We start from the raw sequence: 25,867 nt of genomic DNA on the forward strand, positions 1-25,867 counted from the left end.
ATAAATCCTGATTTCTTCAGCTTGACAATGACTTTTTTCCTTTTGAGACTCCAATTCATAATCAAGTCCTCACACCAGTCCAGATGAGCATCTTACATTTGTTCTGAATTCTGAGTTGTTCTGGCTACAGGAGACCATAGGCAGAACTCCAGTTAGTAATTTTGTTCTCCATTGAATAAATCTTCAGGCTAATCCTGCACTGGATTATGTGGAGTGCAAAAATTATTTATGTTGTAACCAGAATCTGTAAAAAGAACTACAGGCATCTGGTTCTGGTGCAAAACAGACTATGCACCCAGCAGCTGAAAAGACACCTATCGTGCCATCATTTATGCACGTTTTGCAAATTCTGCAACCAGGAAGCAGAGTAGGAGCACAGCTTGCCCACCCTCTTACTATATGATTCTCCTCTACACATGTATTTTTCCTTCCTATTTCTATTTACAGGAGTAGCTTCTAGATATTTAAAGCCTATAATATATCTTAGCATAAACTTAGTTGGGCAATTTTGTCAGGTAAACCTGTATAATGAATTAAATTGCAAATTTCTTTCACACTGTTCCTTTGGTAGAGTTTCTGCAACAGCCTCAAAAGAACTTGCATGGGGGTTGGGGGTTGGTCCAAGGAATCTGTGGATTTCCTGCAAGCCAAGTGAATCTAGCATTTACCAGAGTCCAGTTCCATTTGTGTCAAAACTCCTGGCCCCTGCTTCTCTCTCTCCTGCCTGCATAGCAGGAATGCTCCGACATGTTCCCACGGATTTTCCCACTGACAAATGCCAACAGAGGATTCAAAGCATGGATTGGGAGCCCACTTAAATTTAGGCTGACATTCAGAATTTGTGTGATCAGGAAATCCATACAGGTTTGAAGGAAAGAAAAAGAATGCATCTTGTCTCCAACCCTGCCACACCCATGGATTGCAGCTCCTCCAGAGCAGACTCCATAAAGTCAAGAAAGCAATACCAATAGGAGGCATTTCCCCTTTCCATGTCTCCCCATTCCTATGCCAATATTGTTCATTATTTCCTATACTTCGTAGCAGAAGCAGAGTGGTTGATTTGGCCCTGTTGAACTATTTTCAGTGGCCTTTACATTTTCTAAACATTGTAATTAAAAAGTGATTCATGGGGTTTGGGCTACACCATGCAACTCAAGTGAGGCAGAATGCAGGGGTGCCTTAAAGCTCATCTCTATGCTCCCTTTACTCTGAGCCCAAGTTTTGCTCAGCCAGTTCTCTGATGTAAGTCAGATCAGCATGAAATTGCCTTAAGTTATATTAACTTTCAATGGTCACAAGGTGTTGAAAAGACAACCAGGGATTAGCAGAACATTAGTAGAACTGGCTGGAAAATGGAATTTTCCTCCTGCAAAAAAATTGAAAATTTTTTATGAGAGGAAAAACTCTGAAAATAATTCCATTTTGGGAGAACCCCGATGGAATTTTTTCAGCTTGTTCCTGGCTACCCAACTCCCCAGGGTGCTGCCTCTCGTGGCTGCCCAAGTCCCCAGGGAGCTGAGCAGACTCAGGGAGTCAGGGAGATTTTCATCAGAAGTTTTGATGGAATCAACACATTCATGTGGAATGATTCAATTCTGTTGAATCAGCATTTTCTGGTGGAAAAGTGTTCTGTCAGAATGTTTTCCATCAGTCTATGTGCAGGTAAATCCCAGCAACACCCATACACTGGTAAGGCTTTGCAATGGCTTGAAGTCATGGAAGAACCTCCTTATACTGGGAAATCCTTCCAGGGCTGATTAAGACAGCTTTACAGGTAGAATCTGGTCCTATGTTAATGAAAACATTTTCAGCACACACTTGAAATAAAAAGCTACTTTAGTCCCACTTTTGTTCCCACTAAAGTCAAAGTGAATTTTGTCAGTAACTTTAATGGGCACAGATCTGAAGTCTTTGCATGTGATGCACTAGCTTTCAATTATCAGTTAAAGTAACTACTGGTAATGATTGCAATAAGAAATCGATTGTATAGAATTTGTTTACCTCATTGATAAACAAGTTATCTTACCTTTGGGTCTTTTTCAAGCAGTTTTGCTAATCTCTTCAAATGTAATGGATCATAATTAACTCTGTAGTATCCAGCCATATTCACATTTAACAAAATCCAGTCATGTTCTGAATCTGTTATTTGCATTTCAGGAAACATTTCTGTGGGGACATTTGGAAATGGAAAGGCTGTATCATTTTACCAATAACTAATGCAGGTATGTAGAATGTTATACACTGCTATGAAATAAGAGCTCAGTTTTAATCTGATATATGTGCATGTACATCACCACATCATTAAATTATATTGCTACTATGCATGAGGCAAAAGAACTCAGCCAGTTTCTCAAGATTTTATGAGTTACAAGCTCACATGTGGACCCAGATTTTGCCTGGTGGGAGCACAAGCACCCCGGCAGGGGGAGCACATGACCCCCACATGCACCAGGCCCAATTGCACACTCTGTGTTCTACAGAATACAAGAATTTATCCCTTTAAGGCACTTTGCAAAGGAGGCAGGGAGGAGACAGAGCCATGGACGCATCTTGGTCCTTCACTGACCAAAGGAGTTGGCTGGCTGGCTGGCTTGCAGAATAGTGGAATGAATGATTCAACCTCCTAATGGATGGAGACTTGCTCTGCCTGTGTGCCAAGATCTCTGGGAGAAACTGTGTCCACCTGAGGCTCAATACATTCTGGAATTTTCCCTGGAGCAGCGTGCCTCCACACTGCTCCCACTGTTGGCCTCTATCTTCAAGCCATAACAGGGCTCACTGTTATCTTAGATTAGAATTGCCTCCTTATCAGCATTCAAATATAAATCTAAACAATTGTGGGGGCAACAGAATGGGTAAGTTTATGCAACAGTAGCAAAACATCCAACTAAATAGTTTTGTTGTAAACACAAGGCCCAATCCTTCAGATCTTACACAGTCTGATCACTCATCAAGGGCCTGATTCTGCCATTGGTACTTCATCCGGATCTTCCTAGACTAGGAAAAAAGTGTGGTTAGCCAGTTTGCTAGCCAGAGTCTAGGATAGACTTTGAGCAGCTAAAACAATTTTAAAGGTGTTAAAACTGCACCTACACAAGGTGCTTCAAATGTTTCAACTGCAGTTAAGCTAACCTGATTTAAAAGAAACAAAAACAAAACAAAAAATTCAATCTTTTTCCCTAGTCTAGATAAGATCATGGAGTAGTACTGATGTAAGTAGCATCAGAATAAGTATGAGAATAAAGACTGCAGAATCAGATTTTAAATGGGTGTTTTGAGCGAGTGGGAACTACAGGATTGGGCCCTGAAAATTGCCACTAAGGCCTGGTCTACACTACGAGTTTAGGTCCAATTTAGCAGCATTAAATCGAATTAACACTGCACCCATCCACACAATGAAGCCATTTTTGTTAACATGAAGGGCTCTTAAAATCGATTTCTGTACTCCTCCCCAACAAGGGGAGTAGCTCTGAAATGGACATTGCCAGTTCGAATTGGGGTTAGTGTGGAAGCAATTCAACAGTATTGGCCTCCAGGAGCTATCCCACAATGCACCATTGTGACCACTCTGGACAGCAATCTGAACTTGGATGCACTGGCCAGGTAGACAGGAAAAGCCTCGTGAATTCTGGGTTGAGCTCCCAGTGCCTGATGGGTCAAAAACATTGTCGTGGGTGGTTCTGGGAACATGCAGTCAGGACCCTCCTCCTCTCTCTCTCCGTGAAAGCAACGAGAAAAAATTGTTTCTCACCTTTTTTCACTGTCACCCGTATGTCTATTGGATGCTGCTGGCAGACACGGTACTGCAGCGCTACATAGCAGCATCCCTTTGCCTTGCCTTGTGGATGACAGAGGATACAATATGACTGGTAGCTGTCATCGTCGTCCTGTGGGTGCTCCTGGCTGGTCTTGGTGAGGTTGGTTGGGGAAGCCTGGGCAGCCATGGGTGCTCCTGGCCGGCCTCAGTGAGGTCAGTTGGGGGAGCCTGGGCAGACATGGGTGCTCCTGGCCAGCCTCAGTGAGGTCGGTCGAGGGCACCTGAACAAAAATGGGAATGACTTCAGGTCATTCTCTCTTTAAGTTTTGTGTAATAGAGATTCAGTCCTACCTGGAATATCATGCGAGCTGGAGGCTTCTGCCTCAGGCTGCTTTCCCAGTCAGCAGCACCGCGCAGTCACACCCAGCCTACCCCTTGCTTCCATGGCTCATGAAGCCTGGACAGTAGTAAGGAGCAGTCCAACTATAGGCTGAGCAACCACAGAACGATGGTTCACTCTGCTTCGCTGTAAGCCAACCACGTTCCCATCCCCTCTTTGATCTCTCCTTGCAGAGGCAATAAAGTCAGTGTTGTTTCAAATTCATGCATTCTTTATTACTTCATCACACAAATGGAGGGATAACTGCCAAGGTACCCCGGCAGGGGTGCAGGAAGAGGAAAGCAATGGGTGGGGTTGTTGCAGGGGCACCCCATAAAATGGCATGCAACTCATCATTTCTGCAGGATGTCTGGGGCTCTAAGCCAGAGCGGCCATTTGCATCTGTGGTTCTTTAGTAGGCTTGTCTGATATTCTAGGCAGGACTGAATCTCCATAAGACAAAACTTTAAGAAGACAATGACTTGGGGAGTCATTCCCATTTTTGTTCAGGCACCCCTGACTGACCTCACCGATGCCAGCCAGGAGCACCCATGACAGCAGCAGACAGTACAGTATGACTGGTAACCATCTTTGCCAACTTGCAAAGGCAAGGAGCTGCTGCTATGTAGCACTGCAGTAGTGTGTCTGTCTGCAGCATCCAGGAGACGTGTGGCGACAGTGAGCGGAGTGGGCTCCATACTTGCCATGGTATGTCATCTGCACGGGTAACCCAGGAAAAAAGGAGAGAAATGATTTTTTCCTGTTGCTTTCATGGTGGGGGTGGACTGACGACATGTACCCAGAACCACCCGTGACAATGGCCTGGTCTACACTACGCGTTTAAACCGATTTTAGCAGCATTAAACCGATTTAACGCTGCACCTGTCCACACAACGAGGCCCTTTATATCGATATAAAGGGCTCTTTAAACCGGTTTCTGTACTCCTCCCCGACGAGAAGAGTAGCACTGAAATCGGTATTACCATATCGGATTAGGGTTAGTGTGGCTGCAAATCGATGGTACTGGCCTCCGGGCGGTATCCCACAGTGGATCATTGTGACCACTCTGGACAGCAATCCAAATTCGGATGCACTGGCCAGGTAGACAGGAAAAGCCCCGCAAACTTTTGAATTTCATTTCCTGTTTGCCCAGCATGGAGCTCTGATCAGCACGGGTGGCGATGCAGTCCCAAATCCAAAAAGAGCTCCAGCATGGACTGTATGGGAGATACTGGATCTGATCGCTGTATGGGGAGACAAATCTGTTCTATCACAGCTCCGTTACAGAAGACGAAATGAGAAAGCATTTGAAAAAATCTCCAGGCTATGATACAGAGTCCACAGCACAGTACTGTGTGACAAGCATAACGGAAAGCCAAAGAATCAAATGGACGCTCATGGAGGAAGGGAGGGGGTACTGAGGACTCCAGCTATCTCACAGTCCCCGCAGTCTCCAAAAAGCATTTGCATTTTTGGCTGAGCTCCCAATGCCTGTAGGGTCAAACATATTGTCCGGGGTGTTTCAGGGTATATGTCATCAATTTACCTCCCCCCCACACCCATGAAAGAAAAGGGAAAAAAATCATTTCTTGACTTTTTTATAGGTCAGTCTATGTCTACTGCATGCTGCTAGTAGATGCGGTGCTGCGGCAATGAATAGCAGCATCCTCTCCCCTCCACTCCCCGGTGGCAGATGGTACCGTACAAAAGGACTGATAGCGGTCCTCATCATCCTGTGAGTGCTCCTGGCTGGCCTCAGGTGAGGTCGGCCAGGGGTGCCTGGGTAAAAATAGGAATGATTCCCAGTCATTCCCGGTAGATGGTACAGAACGGCTGGTAACCGTCCTCATCATAGCAACTGGGGGCTGAGTTCCATCAGCCCCCCACCCCATGTCTAAAGAAAAGATTCTGTACTGCCTGGACTATCATAGCAGCGGGATGTTGGGCTCCTCTCCCCCCCCCATCATTTAATGTCCTGCCTGGACTATCATAGCAGCTGAAGGCTGCCTCCCCCTCATTTTATCTCACTAAAAACTCAGTGTTTCTTATTCCTGCACTCTTTATTACTTCATCACACAAATGAGGGCACACTGCCACGGTAGCCCAGGAAGGTTGGGGGAGGAGGGAAGCAATGGGGGGGGTTGTTGCAGGGACACCTCCTAGAATGGCATGCAGCTCATCATTTCTGTGGGATCTGACACGGAGCAGCTGTGCTCTCTGGTTCTCTGATACACTGGTTCTCTAGTACACTTGCCCCATATTCTAGGCAGGACTGACTCTATTTTTAGATACAACATAAAGGAGGGAATGACCTGAGAGGTCATTCCCATTTTTGTCTTTGCGCCCCCGGCCGACCTCAGCAAAGGTCAGCCACGGCACCCATGACAGCAGCAGATGGTACAGAATGACTGACAACCGTCATCTCATCGCCAATTTACAATGGCACAGCAGACAGTACAGAATGACCGGTAACCGTCTGCGCTATCTTGCAAAGGCAAATGAATGCTGCTGTGTACCGCTGCAGTACTGCCTCTGTTAGCGGCATTCAGTACACATACAGTGACAGTGACAAAAGGCAAAACAGGCTCCATGGTTGCCATGCTATGGCCTCTGCCAGGGCAATCCAGGGAAAAAGGGCGCGAAATGATTGTCGGCCGTTGCTTTCACGGAGGAAGGAATGACTGATGACATTTACCCAGAATCACTCGCGACACTGTTTTTGCACCATCATGCATTGGAATCTCAATCCAGAATTCCAATGGGTGGGGACGACTGCGGGAACTATGGGATAGCTACAGGATAGCTACCCACAGTGCAACACTCCAGAAATCGACGCTAGCCTCGGTACATGGACGCACACCACCGAATTATTGTGCTTTGTGTGGCCACATGCACTCGACTTTATACAATCTGTTTTACAAAACCGGTTTATGTAAAATCGGAATAATCCTGTAGTGTAGACGTACCCAATGTTTTTGCTCCATCAGGCATTGGAATCTCAACCCAGAATTCCAGTGGTCGGCAGAGACTGTGGGAACTGTGGGATAGCTACCCACAGCTACCCACAGTGCAACACTCTGGAAGTTGATGCTAGCCTCGGTACTGTGGACACAGTCCGCCGACTTAATGCACTTAGGGTATTTTATGTGGGGACACACACAATCAACTGTATAACAACAATTTCTAAAAACCTGAATTCTATAAATTTGACCTAATTTCATAGTGTAGACATACCTCTAGAGTAGCAGATTGTATTGAGTGGCCTCTGCCTAAACTATTCCCAAGAAACACTTTTGAGCTAAAATTTTTATAGTTGGTGTCACCCAGAAGTGATTTCTATTTTAAGGGAGTAAGTGCAGGAGAAATTTCATGACAATTAATTTAGCTATTTGAGTGATTTGTGCAAAAAAGTGTTTTTAAGAAAACCTTTTAAGAAAACATACAGTCGCTTTCTTTTGAACTTTGGTACAGCAAATCAGAATCGGCTTTATTTTAAAACTTCAGACTTGGTGTGTAAGTAGCTTTGAATGAAGCCTATTGACTTTGATAGATTTGAAGACATTTGGTTTTCAAGTACAAGTTACAATATTTTTAAAGGGAGTACTGAATATGTGCAGTATTTTATTTTCTTCAGACAGATGCTCGAAATATTAATTCATGGGGATTTTTGGTCATTCGAAGAGCTGCACATAGAGAATGTGTGACAGGTTGATGGGTGAGGAAATGGAGCCTTTCTTTAATCCTACAACAAGTTTAATCCATAGCACTGAACTCAGTATAGCACCTTCAAAGTGAGCACTGCTGCTTAACACCTCTTTCCTGCAACAGCCCTAATTTGTTATCTTGTCACTCATGCAGTGGTTTATTGAATTTTAAATTGAAAAGTACAAGTGTTCTCTGGGATGAATAAATACTGTTCTGTTTATCTGCTTCTTCCACCCACCTGTGGCTAGATACTCACTTTGATAGCCCTATCTCTCATTATTCAAAATAGATTAAACAGCTTTTGACCTTACCACACCCACTCCAAAGACAGGACAGAGGAGAGTTGACATAGGTATGCAGTATATATTAATTATTAATTAATTATTATTATTATGTAGTGGGGAATTGAAAAAAGTATTTGAAGAAGCATGTGTCTGCCTCATATAGACGGTTCATAGTGTGGTAGAGTAAAGATTAGAATGAAGGCTTTTTCTAAAACCTTAACTCAAAATGTCCAAACTTTCAAATATGTAGGTTTTTAAAATGGCAATAATCTAATAAAGCTTCTTTTTGTTTAAAGTAGCAGTGATTATATCCTTATCTCTGTCTAAATGTACTTGCTTATTGCAGAATAGTAAATGAAAAGGAATTGCACCTTTTTATGACTGAGGATGCATGTGCAGTTGCATTTAAGATTAATTTTAATTCTGCTCCTCTTTTAAAATGATATAAACAAATTCAGTTATGTATTGTTGAAACTTCACCTTTTCAGTTTGCTTAGATGTATAAATGTGGCATTTTGAGTTACTCTATAAAGTTATTTACAGTATTTAGGTATTATGTGATTAGGACTCTTTGATAATGGCCAAATCCTGAAGTCTTTCCTCAGTCCAGGAGAAACTCGCACTGAAGTCAGTGGAAGCAGCATGTGTAAGGAATGAGTAAAACCTGAATAGGACCTCAGAGTTTGTCCCTCTGTACAAAATGGCAGATTTCTAGTTGTTATGGAAATCTCACAATGTCCATTCTATTGTGTGATTAAAACAGTACTTTTACAGTTACAATAGATTTTTGCACATAATTTTTCTTTATTTGAAAATGTACTTATTTTAACATGCAATATAACTAAAGCAAATTAATGTGGAGTTTTTTACTGATTTTTTTATCCTTTCTTATCCAATTCAAAATATAACTCATGTTTTCTGTTTGTTTGTTTGTTTTTTACACATGTATGAACAAAAACATTACTTACTGCTACTTTTATCTAGCCAGACTAAGGGTTGTGCAGATCCATTTCTTATCCAAGAAATAGGAACAATCCATGTGTTACTTAACAAAAAACAAAATTGGACAATTTAATTAATTTTTATAGTTAAGGAAACAAGCTCTAAACTGATGGTGAATAAAATTGCAAGTAATTTCTTAAAATTCCCAGTTGTCCCTTTCCCCTCTCTGATGCACTATATCTTTTCAGATGTTAGTACTCAAGTTGGGTCAACTCCTGGTCTCAATGAAGATCAAAGGGAGTTTTGGCTTTAAATTCAATAGGGCCAAGATTTAGCCTATAGTCCTTTGGCAGATCCTCAGATACTAGAATCTTTCTCTGGGGATTACTTTCCTTCTTCTAACAGTGATTTTATTTTTCCACATTCTCTCTTTTCATTACTCTTAACTCTTCATTCCCTTTCTAGCACCTGTAAAACTCTTTTTTTCAGAAACATGTTTGCTAAAAAGAGTTCTGTGCAGGCAAGAGACCCCAGATGCTCACTAAGCAGCACATCAGCCTTCTGCAAGAAGGCACCAAAGCTACTGCTACTAGAGTTAGTCATTTTGGAAGATCTTGGTCTCTGTGTCTGCCTTTTGCAGCCACATAATGGCCTTACACCATAGCTATCCAGGGGGAAGTAATCAGCTGGAAAAGGGAATTGCATGCAATACCACTTCAAACTCATGCCTCAGACAGATTTCATTTGACAATTCTAGGGGAAAAAACAAACAGCTCTTCAAAACATAATACGTTAATGCAATATTTTTCTGCAATAAAAGGTAAATGTATGCTAAATGCTAAAAATATGAACTAAACATACTTGTAAGTAGTATTGTTTTCTGTCCTTTTATTATAAAATTGTTCCTGACTGATAATGCCGGTGGACAGATTTAATGTTAAAACTGGAAACCCATTTTGGCATGTCCAGGAGTCCATTATTTTTTTTACTGATGCTGGCAACTGAACTTCATTCTGTGCATCTACAACCTTAAAGAAAGAGCTGAATTAGAGACATTTATGAAATATTTATTCATACTGATCCCAGCAACATGCTGGGAGATGTAGTAATGTATCTGAGAAATTATAACTGCTTAATCTTCATTCATGTGTCTTTTCTATTGAGAATCATTGTAACTAACCAGAAAAAAGTATTATTGTCACTAACCTATAGAGGACCCAACTGTTTAGGGAAATCTAAAGTATTGCAATGATATTTCTAATTCTTGTAACTTGATTCTTTACCTTTCTCTTGTTCATTTCAATATATTTGGACCTTTGGGTGGTTAATGATAGACACAATTTGTTGTATGGGATTTTGTTTATTCTATTCATGTGAAGCACCTAGAATATAAGATAGACACTATGAAAACTAATTAAATAAATAAATAAATAATGTAACACCTGACAACTGATTCTGGGCTGGATTCTCAATTAGTGGGAACTGGCATAGCTCCATTGATTTCAATACTCCTACAACAATTTATGCCATATGAGAATATGATCCTCTGTTCTTAAAATAAGACTCTGTTGCAGCATGATGGAATCTTTCTCCACAGTAATTTTGGTACAGATATTATAATAAAAATCCATTATTAATATTTGTTTTCTTAGCGTCCAGTCTTATTCAGAATTTTAGCAAATATTAAAGGTGCTGGTAGTGGGGACTTTCCCTGAAGTGTTGGGCCCTCATTGTAATATACATGAATAAATCCTGACCCTTTAGTGACTTAGGATAAATAAACTAAATTTAAAATATTGTCTGAGCAAAAATATTTACTGTGTATAAAAGTGAAGGTACAAAAGAAAAAGATCTTAAAGTTACACAGAAATAAAGATCGGAAAAGCTCTTATGCAGTGTTGTTGTAATTGTGTTGCCCGAGGATATTAAAGAGAAAAGGTGGCTGAGGTAATATCTTTTATTGGACCGACTTCAGCTGGTGAGAGAAAAAAGCTGGGAGATGGTTATTACAACAATTTATAACCCACTTAAATCCCTACTGCCCAGTTTTTTTTCCCCTTTCCCTTTCAGACTGGAGAGGTGTTAATGAGCCACTTCACCTGGAATGGTCCCTTAAAATATGTGTTTACTACTTATGATAAAAAAATCTGCTCCACTTGGTATTTAGCTGTGATATTTCCTAGACTGAAGAAGAGCCCGTGTAAGCCCGAAAGCTTGTCTCTCTCACTAACCCAAGGTCCAGTAAAATATATTACCACGTCCACCTTGTCTCTCTGTGAGAAAAGATTATCCATTTAAATGGCCAAGTGAAAGATGACAACATTTATTCGGAGCAAGAATAATCTCTGCAGGGTTGTGTAGGCAGAGGCAAGTGGTTGTAAGTGCACAGACCTCCTCTCTGGCCCTTTAGGTACATCTATACTGCAATTAAAAACCCACAGCTGGCCCATGCCAGCTGACTTGGGCTTGCGGGGCTTGAGCTAAGGGGCTATTTAATTGTGGTGTAGATGTTCAGGTTCAGGCTGGAGCCCAGGCTCTAAGACCCTGCAAGATGGGAGGGTCCCAAGCTCTGGCTGCAACATGAGCCCAGATGTCTACACCACAATTAAACAGCCCCTTAGCTCGAGCCCCACAAGCCCAAGTCAGCTAGCACAGGCCAGCTGCAGGTTTTTAATTGCAGTGTAGACATACTCTTCATCCCTCATCTCTCCCATCAAATCTTCTGCCACAAAAAGCCTGCAAAGTGAGTTTGGGAGGTGGGGGTGGGGTGCAGGAACTAGGCTAGGAGTAGATAAATTCCACTTCAAAGTTCCATAGTTGACATATGCGCAGAATTTGGCCCATTCCAACCATTTAAACAGAAGCGCTAACAAGACATGATAAGTACCATTTGTATGTGTGTCCACAGATCATCTTGGTTAACACTTGAAAAGGAAAATGCTTTCAGGTATGACTGCAATGAAACAAATATAAACATCAGAGTTCATTAGGCTTTAATAAAAAAATCAGAAAAAGAGAAACTCATTCATGCTCACTGTTATTTTCAAACTGATGAACCCAGATGAAGAAGTTTAGTTTTCTAAACTCACACTGAGTGCTTTGATAAACAGCCTCTCAGTCAGAAAGCTGGAAAGCATCCAGATAATGGAGGCCCCCTATGGAACAAAAGAGATGTTTGAACATATGAGTTATTATTTAAATAAACTTTAACCATTCAGTGATTGATATTCAAGCCATATTTTTCATAAGTGACACTGATCATTTCTATTTTGACTTTTAATATTTAATATAGATTGCAAATGCATTGATACTCACACTTCCCTGTAGATGAATACTTTTGAAACACACAATGTACTTGTGTTTATAACTAAACAAAAAATAGAACTATGGAAATTAAATTTTAGAAGAAAAGATAACTAAACTATTGTAAGTTTTGCAATAAAATGTTTTGCTGGTTCTTTTTAAATCTGTGTTTTACAAAATTGTTGGAAAGTACATAAAAGCAAAATATTTGATTTTCTTTTTTACCTTGCTGTAAGTGAAGATGTCAAATAGGCCAACTAGTGAAAATGTTTCGTTGATTTTTTCTTCTCTTGCTGATAATGATCGAGCTGCTATTTCTTTATCTTCCCTTAAGACTGGTTGTAATATGTGATAATAAAAGAATTTATTCTGAAAATTAAAAGATAGACTCCCATTTCAATTAATTCCAATTGTATAAACCACGCAGACTACATACAAGCTAACATTTGCTTTTCAGCTCATTTTTCCCCCTCAAAAGGAAGCAATCTCCCCCCAGAATAAAGGGGGTTGGGGCCCTGATCCTGCAAATACTCCAAAGGGGGAACTACCATCGAAGGCAGTGGGAGTTGTGCACACAGAAGGATGGCAGGTTTGGATCTCATGAAGAACACTAAAGTTTTACGATTTAAGAAAAATGTAAAAATTATTAAATGCAACAAAACTTGCAAAATGTAAAAATGAATTATATATTTACATTTCAAGTACAATCAGTTCTTGCTTCACTTATCTGGCAAGACACATTCAGTGTTCTCTATTTCCTATGTTGAAAGACTAACTAACACAATAGCCATCTGAAGGAGTGCAGTTTTAGGAGCTTCAGATGTCACTGAGTAGCAAATGTGGACAGCCAGATCCTCAGCTGGTGTAAATCAGCTTAGTTCCCTTATTTTTAATGGAATTGTCACCCCAGAGTCCTGAAGCCAAGTCTCATACTCAGGTAAGTAAAGAAGAAACTTGTATTCATCTGTTTTCTTTGAACATGTATTTGTCATTTTAAGTTTACCCGGATGTTCAGCTACTAATGTGGGTCTGCAAGAAGGTGGATTTTTATTTAATGTGTTTTTAAAACACTGCAGGTCTCTTTGAATACCTGTACTATCAAACAGGAGGAGACAGGCTTTTAAGAGATGTCAACTTATTTTGTATTTTCCAAACAACTTTGGGAGCCAAATTTTGAAATGTTGCAGATGCAATCTGTGCTTGTAATTTTTTACCTGCATATGAATTGTTGGAGAAAACCCTTCATGCAGGTACCTGCAATTACCTGATTCCAGACACGAATCTGTAGCTGTACACATAACTAATGATGTTAAGTGATTTGATTTGCAATACATTTTGTGTCATAAAGTTACAGGCACAGACTTTTACAGAGGCAAACTCCATCTACAAAAAAAGAGACAAAGGCTTCATTCTTAAAACTTAGCCCTTTATATGTTCCTGTAGTATTTTCTCCCGAGAATGTATTTGACATGCCCGTAGTAGTTTCCAATTCAGCAAAGTACTTAAGTGGGGGCTTAATTTAAGCACAAGCTTAAAGAGCAAATGGTAATTTTGGTGATTACAAACACTGATTTTCATCCCTAGCAGAGAATGAAATCCTGTTTAAAAAGAAAAACTCAGCACAACCTTAACTATGGAGATGTCATCAATGTCTCCATAGTGTCAAACATGAGAAGTTTACATTTATGTTATCAGTTGTGGAGTCATTTACATATAGAATACTAACCTAGGAGAGAGAGAATTACATTCATTGTATCACATAGTTAACCTAAACAAGAAACAGCTTCCCAGGAATCATTCGTGTGGAGTAGCCCCACCTCACACAATAAAGAAAAATATGCAGCTTTGCATTTTTGACAATCATGATTAATCACGTTGGATCACTGTGAATATATGAAACACATTGTAAAATGTTATGTTCTATTATCTGATGTAATATAACATGGAGTGTCAGAAAGCTTCTTACAAGCTGCATAGATATGTACAGAGTACATAAAACCAAGCCCACCTATATCAATTAGGGAAAGTGAATACCATTTCAAAATGAATGTATAGTAACAAACTGATTCAAAGCAAATACTGAAATGTTATCTCTGTGCTGCTGAAAGAGCAGATGCAATTGTGAGCCAACATTTGTCTCTATATTATATACACACGCCATTAGAGATGGTAGAAATGTTTTGGCTGAAACATTTTTTTTCCCCAACAAAAAAAAAAAAGCAGGTTTGGGTCAGCTGAAACATTTTGTGCATTCATGCTGAATGTGCCAAATTATTTTGGTTAAAAAAAATCTGAAAAAATTGAAAGGTTTCATTTAGAAAATGTTGGAATGAAATATTGATTTTTTTAATTCAAAATGACTTTTCATTTAGGAATTTGTTTCAATTTTATTTTAAAATGTTTTAAAAACTAAAATGAAATGAAACATTAGGTTTCAGGTCAAATTAAATGTTTTGTTTGATCCTAACAGAATTTTATTTTTATTTTTTGGAACAGCTAGAGAACCGAAAAATCAGTCATCCACAGTGCTCTATATACAATATCTATATTATTTTCATTTTAAGTTATATGGGAACTGACGATGAGCCCATTAAAGTCAATAGGAAAGCTCCCATTGACTGCACATCCCTGGTGTTGGATCAGGACAATAATGTAGGTTGTAAGGGGAAAGCGTTATATTCAGTTTTGGTACTTACAAGTGGTAGTCTGGGTTCTATGTAGCTAGCACCAATGTATTCAAAGTAAGATGCAAATCCTTCATTAAGCCATAGATCATTCCACCAATTCATGGTAACCAGATTTCCAAACCACTTAAATAGAAAAGAAAAAATGTCTCAGATTGCATTTCTTTGAACTGCTGCTTTCATTCCTATATGTTAAACAGATACGAAGGATCAAGAGAACAATGTGACATTATTTAATGTGTATACATTATCACAATCAAATGCTATAATTTATTCCAGTTGGTAGAAATTCAGTAGTGCAAAGACACAACTTGAGAAAAACCACCCAGATGCAGGTCAGTGGTTGTATATTTTTAAATTCCTATGTTTGAGATTTCATAACATAAACACATACAGTGATTTTAAACAACTCTCCATTCTATTTAAATAAAGCAGTCACTTATAAATCTGTAAATCTAAGAGAAAGCCAGACTACAATTTGAAAGTATGGCATTTCTCAAATAATATACAAAAGTATTTTCCAAATAGCTTCTCTCCAATTAAATAATATTATTTTATTTTTCCTTGTTCTTAACAAAAGGAAATTGTCAAATAGATGATAAACAGAACTGGGGAAACAGCCACTTCCAAAATCAGCAAATCCATACCCTGGTGAGCAATAAAACTTCCATAACAGCTGTGATGTACTAATAGTTGGCAGTTTACATTTAACAAAAATTTGATATATCACTTGGGGATTTGTGATTTCATTATATATTATTTGTTAATCCTTAAGATTTGTTATTTTATTTAAAAACTATGTTTAATTAAATAATAATATTTATTTTACTGGCCCTCAATAAACACACATGTGGACTAGCCAAGTTAAACTCTTTTGGCTAATTTTATTTTTTAAAATACTTTCTCTTGGCAAAGTATTATTAAATGAAATATAGCAAAAAGTGAAACTGCTTTATCATTCCAGACCAAATAATTTTAAATTCTGAAGATCATTATGTAAACAGTTCCAGCTCAGATAAAAATGTGTTTACCATGCCTTCTTTCTATAGTTCAATAGCCTAGTCACTATTTGCCTTCTTCGATAGTTACATGTATCCCCATTAAAAATTAACATTCTTTATGGAATGTATTCTCCCATCAGTGCATTGTGGGAATCATTACTCTATCTCTATATGCATACCATGTTCATTTCTAGAGTAGAGTATTTTCTTGGACGGTATCCAAGCATAATGTAAGAAAATAAACAAATGGTTCATTAGTAGACATTATGTGTATATCCATAACCCATCTGAGTCAACTTTTCAAATAATGGTAATAATGTTATCAGTATTTTATAAATTTCATTCAAGATAAATAAATATTGGGTGGGGGTTCTTGTGTCATGCTGGAATTTGTTTTTTATATTGATCTGCCAAGTTAATTTATAACCGAAGTGTCTTCCAACCAGCTGAAAATGGTTTTGGTTATTGCTGTAGCATTCCTTCCTCTAGTTACCATCAATTGTTACGCCCCTACATGTAAGTCGCTATTTTCCCATGTTAAACAGTGTCTTTGCATCTATATAAACTGGAAAAGAGCAATTTCATAGATAAATACATATACAGAATGTTTTACCACATGCCTGGTGTCCTATCTCATGTGAAACAATTAAGCAAATCATAGCCTTTTTGCTTCCGAATTGATCCCTTGGGATGTACATCAAGGCTGATTCTTGGAAAGTCATTAGCCCCCAGTTTTCCATAGCATTTGCTGCAAAATCAGGCAGTGCAACCAGATCTAAATTGATTTAAACAGAAAAAAAAATCTTTAAAATTTTCAAGAGTAAAATGCTTACATGACTCTTCTGTGTTTACCCAATGTGCAATTACAAGATATAGTTTTAGTGGTTCTCTGCTGTACCATTGCAATAAACTAGAAAACGCTTTTTGAAATTGTTTTATTTCATGTCTTTAACTGTTTATGACACTACTATGCCTCTCTAGGGATGCCGCCCTTTCAGTCAGAAAAACAAAAATCAACTAAGTACAAGCCAAGCCCCTCAACAGTTACATGTACCAAAGTACATTCTGAACTAAAATAGTTGATAAAAAAACTTTCCTCCCAGCTGCTGGGAGAGAGCAGATTCAATTCTCCCCATTCCTGAGTATTTCTGGCTGTCCATTTTCTGTCTTACTTTTGCCCCAGTTATGGGAGCATGCAGGAGGAAGGGAGGCAGCAGAAAAAGACATCTTTTCTCTCTCTCTCTCTGTCATGGCTTCTAGGTGTGTAATTTCCCCCTCTTTCTGCATCCTGGCTACTGATAAGAAAGGCTCTCTCTCAAACTCTGTATCCCTGGGTGAGCAGAGAGGCTCATTTCCACTCTTTTGTGTGGATCAAGTTACCCCAGAAACACCTTCTCCCTCTCCTCACAGCAAGTCTCACTCCACCATGTCCATTTTCCCTGTATTCCCCATTGTCCCTCGGCCTGTGCCCCTTTCTGCAGCCCCCATTCACCTGGAGCGGTGAACTGCGGGCACTGGGAGCCGCGATCGGCCGAACCTGAGGATGCAGCAGGTAAACAAATTGGCCTGGCCTGCCAGGGGCTTTCCCTGAACACGCAGCAACCCTAGTTTGAGAACCACTGTTCTAAAGGAAGGTCCATTCTCATTGATTGATATAACCATTAAAAGGAGAGGTTACTCGCCTTGCTCAGTAACTGGAGTTCTTTGAGATGGATGTCCCTGTGGATGCTCCACTTCAGGGACACCTGTGCCTTTAAAGGGAGGTTTTTGGTAGCAGTGCCTGTTCAGCCCACACATGTGCCCCACACATGCTCGCGCCTTGCACTGTGGTTATATGGGGCTGCATGAGTAAACTGCCCTCAGTTCCTTCTCCACTGCAAAGACCCATAAGGGAGACTCCAAAGCAGAGGGGAAGGAGGGTGGGTAGTGGAAAAGCTGCAGGGACACACATCTCAAAGAATTCCAGTTACAGCACAAGGAGAGTAATTTCTCCTTTTAATAGGTTATATCAACCAATGAAATGGCACTTTTCTTTAGAAAATAAATGTGGTGTAGTGTCCCTATGGGTGCTCCACTTTAGATGACTCCCGAACAGTATCCCCCCCCCATGAAGGAGGTGGGCGATTCAGAACAGAGTCCAATACAGAAGAGAGAACTACTGTCTAAAGCAGCATCTGATCTGGCCACAGTTATCAAGGCATAATGATTAGAAAAAGTCTGAACAGATGACCAAGTTGCCACTCTACACATGTCTGTAATTGATACATCCTTAAGTAAAGCTATAGAGGTAGATAGTGCTCTTATGGAATGTGCTATCACTCTTGAAGGGGGTTGAACATGAGTTCTGTTGTAACAAATCTTACTACAACCAGAGATCCATTTTGACAACCTCTGTTTTGAAATTACCAAACCCCTGTTTCTGTCCACAATGGATACAAATAGGCTAGGAGATCTGTTAAATGGTTTGGTCATATCTAGATAGAAGGCTAATGCTTTCCTGACATCTAGGATATAGAATATGGCTTCTTGAGTAGTTTGGTGCAGCTGGGGGGAGGGGTAAGGGAGATGAATGGTTTAATATGAAATTCTGAGGAAACCTTGGGTAAAAAAATCTTGAGTGTGCTCACAGCAAGACCTTCTCTACAGTGAATACCGTAAATGGGGAAGTCTGTCAAATTCTTCCACCCTTCAGGCAGAAGCGATTGCTACCATGAAGGCTGTCTTTGTTGAGAAATCTAATAAAGAACACATAGTTAGTGGCTCAAAAGGGTATTTCATAAGGTAATTAAGTACTAGGATCAAGTCCCAGATCAGTATAGGATCTCTGATTTGTGGGGATATATTTGATAAACTTCTTAGGAATTTTGCCATACTTGGGTGAGAGAAGAGTGCAAAACCCCCTATGGGTGTGTAACAAGCTGTTATTGATGCTAAATGAATCCTGATAGATTTCATAGAAAGACTCAATGTTTTCCATTCTAATAGGTAATGCAGTATCTTGAAAAGAGGAGAGTGAGTTGGCGAAATTTGATGACTATTACACCAAAGATAATATCATTTTCAATTCTGGAGGTAAGTATTTCTTATAGATTCTTTTCTCCTATTTAATAAAATGTATTGTACCTCAGACAAACAGGATATCTAGATTCCTCAGAACTATTAAGGAACCATGCTTGGAGATTCAGAATCTTCAGATTGGGGTGAAGTGTTCTTGCCTACTGACCCAGGATGCTGGTCAGACTGATCGGAAGTCTCCACAAAAGGGTGAGAGGTGTATATGATCAAATAGGGATACCAGACCTGTCTTGGCCGTATTGGTGCAATCAATATGATTCTGACTCAATTTTGTTTGATCTTGTTGAGAACCTTTAAACAGGAAAGGGAAGGGGATAAGATGTTGCAGCTGTTAGACTATGTTGGTAGATGGTTGAGACTCTCGATCAAGCCATCAAACTGCCGCTTGGAGGACATGGATGGCTGAGAAGATGTAGCGGTAGATGAAGGAGAATTTTTTTATTATTATCTTAGTCTCTTGGCTGCAGGTTCAAGGGGCCTACAATATGTTAAATATGGGACTTGGTGTGTTCTTTGTGCCTTGGTGTGTTCAGAGTCCTATTAAATCTCCTTTTATTTACAGAAGTGAAAATCCCGAAGGATTGCAGCACAGCTCTTGAGTCCTTTCAAGTGTGGAGAGATGTATCTATCAAGTCTAGGAAGTGCTTGCAACTGTCAAAGGAGAGGTCTTTGACAGTACTCTGAACCTCTCTTGGAAAGCCTGACAGCTGCAACCAAGGCGCTCTTCTCCTGACCACTGTAATGAAAATAGAACATGCTGCAGTATCTGCTGCATCCAAGGGGGCCTGGAGTGATGTCTTTGCCAGAAGCTGACCCTCTTGTACAACAGATCTAAACTAATCTCAATGTTTTTCTGGCAGATGCTCAATACAAGAATTCTTGGATTTGGTCATAAGCACCAGATGGTTTGCTATTCTGAACTGAAGTATGGCTGAAGCATAGGATTTATAACCAAAAAGATCAAGCCTCTTGTGGTTCTTCATGTACAGGGTGGACTTTGAGCTATGTTTGTCTGCCTTGTTCATTAATGGCCTTCACTACTAGGGAATTTGGAACTTGGTGAGAAAATTGATACTTCAATTCCCTAATTGGAACATAATACTTTTTATCCACCCTCTTGCAGGTAGGTGGTGTGATAGCTGGAGTTTGCCAAATCATCTTAGCAGGCGCCATAAAAGCATCATTGATCAGAAAGGAAATCTTCATAGATATCAAATGTGTAAAATATAGGCGTTTATGGTAAGATTACTGAATCTCCACTAAGGGAATCTGCAACATGTCAGAAATCCTCTTCCTCAGGTCTTGAAATTGCCTGAAGTCATCTGCCACAGAAGGTGATTGAAGCATGACAACTTCATCATGAGATGTGGAGGAAATATTAGTAAGAGGTTACTTCCGTATCAGACCTTGCCTCTTGCTCCTCAAAGGTCTCTTCCTCTGGCATAGGTGGTGGTAAAGGGGGTTGAGAAGAACGGGTCCCTCTCTGTTCCCTCCGATTTGCAAAGACCTTGATGTAAATTGTTAGTGATAGAAGGCCCACAGATCTCAGCAAGGCAACTGAGGGGGCCCAAATGGCAAAAGTGGTGGCAGCCATCTGTGTTCCTGCCATGTGGGCATCCTTTGAAGTCTATCCTCCTGTAATATGTCAGTATAGTATTGACATATTACAGGAGGGAGTGTGACGTGTCCCAGAATAGATAGGGGAACCTGCACTGAAATTTGAGAATCTGATAAGTTATCTTCCACATACTCTAAGGGGGTGATAGCTGTTCCACTTGCAGAGTAGATGAGAGTGTGTGTGGTGCTTTAGATGATAGAGGAGGTGGTCACCGAAGGCATCTTGACAGTGACAAACCTTCACTCATTCACAGAAAATACTCCAGCTCACAAGATATTATCAGATCCTTAGGGTACCTAAACTCTTGTGGTACCAACAGTATCAAAGATTGGGCTGACTGGGAACCTTTGGAGGATGGGTTTGGTACCGATGCAGCCAGTACCAAGTACTTACTATGGGAGTGAGTTGGCTCTGATTCCCTCAGTATCATAGGTAGGCAAGCAGTCTGGTACTATTTATCTTCTTGTTATTGGTACCAAGTATTGTTGCAGGATCGGCTTGGTCTTTTGAACCATGTTTCTGCTGCTCTGGACATGGGAATTTGAACTTAGTACTGAGTCTGTCTTAGAGGACTGACTCCTCTTTGCCTTTGCAGTACCATCCTCACTGGGAACCTACATGGAACTACCCTTGGGACTTGAGGTTTCTGTAGCCATCTTGTGAGATGGTGACTGAAAGATTCTTGGAGATTTACTCCTTACTTCCTTCTGCTATCCTTGAAGGAAGTGCTGATCTTGCACATACTAGGGATAGGAGAACCACACACAGGCAGCAGAGGCACTGGGAGTGTCTGTCTCTTATCGGAATAGCCTCATGACAGGAGAGACACCTCTTCAATCCTGGGGAGTCCAGCATTCCTGAGTAAAATTCATGAAAATTTAACCCCAGGAGGAGAAATCTCCTAACTACACAACTATATGAATAAAAAGGGGGTTTGTTTGCTTTTTTGGGGGGGGGGGCGGAGGGGAGAAAAGCAAAACAAATGGAACATTTTTTCCAGTAACTAGAACACTATAAAAAGAACAGGAGTACTTGTGGCACCTTAGAGACTAACAAATTTATGTCAGCATGAGCTTTCGTGAGCTACAGCTCACTTTTTCGGATGCATAGAATGGAACACATCTGAAGAAGTGAGCTGTAGCTCACGAAAGCTCATGCTGAAATAAATTTGTTAGTCTCTAAGGCACCACAAGTACTCCTGTTCTTTTTGCAGATACAGACTAACACGGCTGCTACTCTGAAACCTAGAACACTATAGGGTAAGTAACCATAAGGTAACCAATTATCTGAGAAAAAATGCTAAATATCAGAGAATCGGTACACAGTAGACACTGTCACAGGACAATGGTGGTTTGAAGGAACCAAAGGTGGTTCACCCATGCAGCCACATATAGCCTTGGTGCTGGGCACGAGGATATGTGGGGCACATGTGTGGGCCGAATGAGCACTGCTACCAAAAATCTTCGATTGAAGGCACAGTACTCAGATGTACCCGAAATGGAGCACACACAGAGACACTTTTTACAACTAAATAGCGCCTTTACACTAGATTTGGTATATGGTTTTGCTACCTAGGAGGTAACTATAATTATATACATTTATTTAAGGAATTATATAGCTTAATATTTTCAGATTCTTATTAAGTGTATATTTTTGTATGTTAGAAAATGGTGAATAATATATTGTTTATTTACTAGTTAATTAACTTTTTACTCATGATTTGTGTCTAAGATGGTAACTGGGATTTAATTAAACACAAAACATGGCATATAAAATGTTTATTAAACGAAATATTTTGGATACATAAACATCTCATCAAAACATGTTTCATATTTACAACTAAATTACAATAAGTTTAGGCCTTTGTATTAATTCAGATGTCATTTTAACCAGGTTTATTTTTAAAAAGAAAAACAGTATAATAAAAAAAATTAAATAAAAAATCCAATTTCAAAAAAACATTTTTTTAAATCTTCAATTTTTATCCATGCTGGATTTGGACATTGAAGGAAATAAAGAAAGATCTCGACTGGATATCAAGGATATCAACAACCAGGGATATTTCATTTTAAACTAGATAGGTGGTAACTAATGAGCACATTTAATCTCCCAGACTACTAAAAATTATTTAGATATTTTAAATTGTCAGAGTACAAAATAAAAGGAAACTGGTGGTTAAAAATGCTTTCTTTAGCTCTTATATATTAAGAAGAGCTCAATCTTTTAAACTGAAATGAATTGATTTTTAACTTTCTGTTTTTGAGCTCATAATAAATGTGCTCAGTATTTACATGAAACCATTCACAATGGGTCATGTCATGTCATGGGTTTTTAAGCCAAACTCTCAAACGAAGTCAAAAGGAAGTCCGCTTAGTAACTCATATCACCACAAGGCTGAAATTTTTACTAAGAGGCCTATGTCACCACTCCACTGATCTAGTTTATATGGGTGTCACTCTGTTCAAATCAATGAAGTTATGCTGGTGTAAAACTGGAGAAAAGCAGTGGTGAATCAGGACCCATAATGATGTCTAGCACCTTTGCACACAGTATACATAAAACTAAGATAATGAGGTTTAAAAAATGGCTATTGCACATTTCTTTCTAAGCAGAAATAGAGTTTGCCTACAGGGGATTTTTTTTTCCAGGAAGTAAGATGCAGGGAGATGTTTGTGAGTTACAAGTTAGGATGAGACACTGCACAAAAAGCTAGTAAGGTGCAAAGAGATGCTGGTGACTTACAAGTTAGATGGGGACATAGTACAGGAAGCAAGGAAAGTTTGGGAAGGTGTGGGTTAATTACATGTTAGGAATGATGTTTCAGGGAAAGCCAGGTCAGTGTGGGAAGAGGTCACTGACATAGATTCATGAAATATGCTGCAAAGAAAGAAGGGAAGAAAAGGGGAGAAATTGAAAAATAAAGGATTAGGGCTAGTTAGAGTTGCCAAGCGTCTGGTTTTCGACTGGAATGCCTGACTGAAAAGGGACCCTGGCAGCTCCGGCTGGCACTGCTGACAGGGCCATTAAAAGTCCGGCCGGCAGTGCAGAGAGGGTCCAGGGCTCAGACAGGCTCTCTACTTGCCCTGGCTCCACACGGCTCCCAGAAGTGGCTGCCAAGTCCCTGCAGCTCCTAGGCACATGAGTGGCCAGAGAAGCTCAATGTGCTGCCCCCGCCCAAGTGCCAGCTCCGCAGCTCCCATTGGCTAGGAACCATGACCAATGGGAGCTGCAGAGACAGCGCCTGCAGGTATGAAGGCAGTGTGTGGAGCCTCCCTGGCCACCCATGGGACTAGGTGCCACAGGGACCTGGTGGCCACTTCCTAGAAGCCATGATAATTGCCACCGGGTCACCGCACTCCAACCCCCTCCCACACCCTAGCCCCCTGCCCCAGCCTGGAGTCCCCTCCCACACCCAAACTTCCTCCCGGAGTCTGGACCCTGCACTCCCCCATAAACCCCAAGACCCTGCCCCAGCCCTGACCCCCTCCTGTACTCCAAACCCCTCATCCCTGGCTCCATGCCAGAGCCCACACTCCCAGCTGGAGCCCTTTCGTCCTCCCCCCGCCCTGCACCCAATCCTATGCCCCAGCCTGGTGAAAGTGGGGGAGAGCAAGTGACGGAGGGAGGGAAGGAGCGAGCAGAGGGGCAGGGCCTCAGAGAAGGGATGGGGCAGGAGTGTTTGGTTTTGTGCGATTAGAAAGTTGGCAACCCTAGGGCTTGTATTCTCTGAGCCCTGCACAGATTAAAATAAGAGTCTGGCAAGACAGGACCCAGTATTTCTGTAGCTGTTATATCATCATCAACCATTTGTGTTTAATGAAAGGAAGGTACCTCACCTGTTTTTGAAAGAGGGTAGCTGATGTTAAATAAATCTTCCAGAAATGAAAAAAGTGGGCCTGTGATATTTAAAGCATAGTCAGCATGCCCATTTTCAATTGCTTCTTTACGACCCCAAATACGTATCTATAATAAAACAAGGAAATGTTATTTTAGACAATTTAAATTTTCACTATCTTCACCTCTCTTCTGTGAAGGTAACATTTCTGAATAGCTGTTTTGGAAATGCTGCATCAGATTCTGCAATTAAACTTTTCATACAAGAAAAAAAGACCAAATTTATCACTTGTCCTAACAAACTAATGGGCAAATCCTAATCCAATTGAAGTCACTGAAAGTTTTGGCACTGCCTTCAAAGGGACCAAGATTTGAGTCTAAATGTATATAGAGAGTTTCCTAGTTATTCTTTTATTAAATATGAAACACCACCTTATAATGTAATAACATTGAAGACGACATATTTAAAAGTGATATTTTAACATGTACCAGCAAAATGGCATGTGCACCTGTCTGTGGTCAGAAATGGGCTTTTGGACAGGCAGATTAGGTGTTTGCAAGGAGAAATTGATAAATATACTGTTACCCCACCAATATGCCCATATGGGCACATGCATTAATCTGAGACCCTTGGAAAATTTAGCCAGCAAGTTTTGAATACATAGCAGTTAGCAAAATTAAAAACAGATGTGAGTTCCGCACATGCAAGTGCTTGTACATGTAAAATTTCTGGGCACAGTTTTAGAGGCATTTGATCTCCAGATTTAATTTAAAGTGAAAAAGTACTGATATTCAGTTAACATAGTCTCTCCAGCCTTGAGCTCCCCTTTTCTGCCAATGTATTGTAAGAGTCTCAAAACAGCATACCATTGTGTTCAATACCCAGACACAAAGGGTAGAGTTAAAATCATAGTGACAGCTTTAACTTTAAATACCCTGGCGTATAGCAGACTCTCGTCGATATATTTTCAAACAGACATTTATTGTAAATAATTCTTGCAAAAGAGACAAAGAATTAACTGTTTGTCCATTAATGCACATACTTTGGAGGTGAAACCTGGATATCTATGTTTGAAAATTAAAGACAAAATCCTGCCCCTTCTGCTTCACAACAGCAGGGAAGATTGCAACCAAATGCTCACAAGTACTAATTTGAGGGCCTGGCTACTGTCCTAATGAGCACGTCTTGGCTTAGCAAGACACAGTCTGCAATTTTGGAGGCTTGGTCAGACCTCCAAGCTCCCAATATGTCTGATGTGGTGTGCAACAGGCACCATATCAGTGC

At 40.3% G+C, this 25,867-nt stretch overlaps 1 protein-coding gene across 1 annotated transcript in view; it reads right to left on the minus strand.

Annotated features, from left to right (window-relative positions):
- Positions 1-25,867, minus strand: part of LVRN (laeverin) — a 64,034-nt gene that overhangs the window by 19,897 nt on the left and 18,270 nt on the right. Inside the window, exons 4-12 of the mRNA XM_030567859.1 lie at positions 24,585-24,711; positions 16,676-16,830; positions 15,067-15,180; positions 12,596-12,739; positions 12,157-12,222; positions 11,955-12,020; positions 9,929-10,095; positions 9,094-9,170; positions 2,027-2,166 (exon numbers count right to left, since the gene is read on the minus strand). Of these exons, the coding sequence (XP_030423719.1) occupies positions 2,027-2,166; positions 9,094-9,170; positions 9,929-10,095; positions 11,955-12,020; positions 12,157-12,222; positions 12,596-12,739; positions 15,067-15,180; positions 16,676-16,830; positions 24,585-24,711 (1,056 nt within the window). The remainder of the gene's footprint in view (positions 1-2,026; positions 2,167-9,093; positions 9,171-9,928; positions 10,096-11,954; positions 12,021-12,156; positions 12,223-12,595; positions 12,740-15,066; positions 15,181-16,675; positions 16,831-24,584; positions 24,712-25,867) is intronic.

The sequence above is a fragment of the Gopherus evgoodei genome, chromosome 6 (assembly GCF_007399415.2).
Source record: "Gopherus evgoodei ecotype Sinaloan lineage chromosome 6, rGopEvg1_v1.p, whole genome shotgun sequence".
Taxonomy (NCBI): Eukaryota; Metazoa; Chordata; order Testudines; family Testudinidae; genus Gopherus; species Gopherus evgoodei.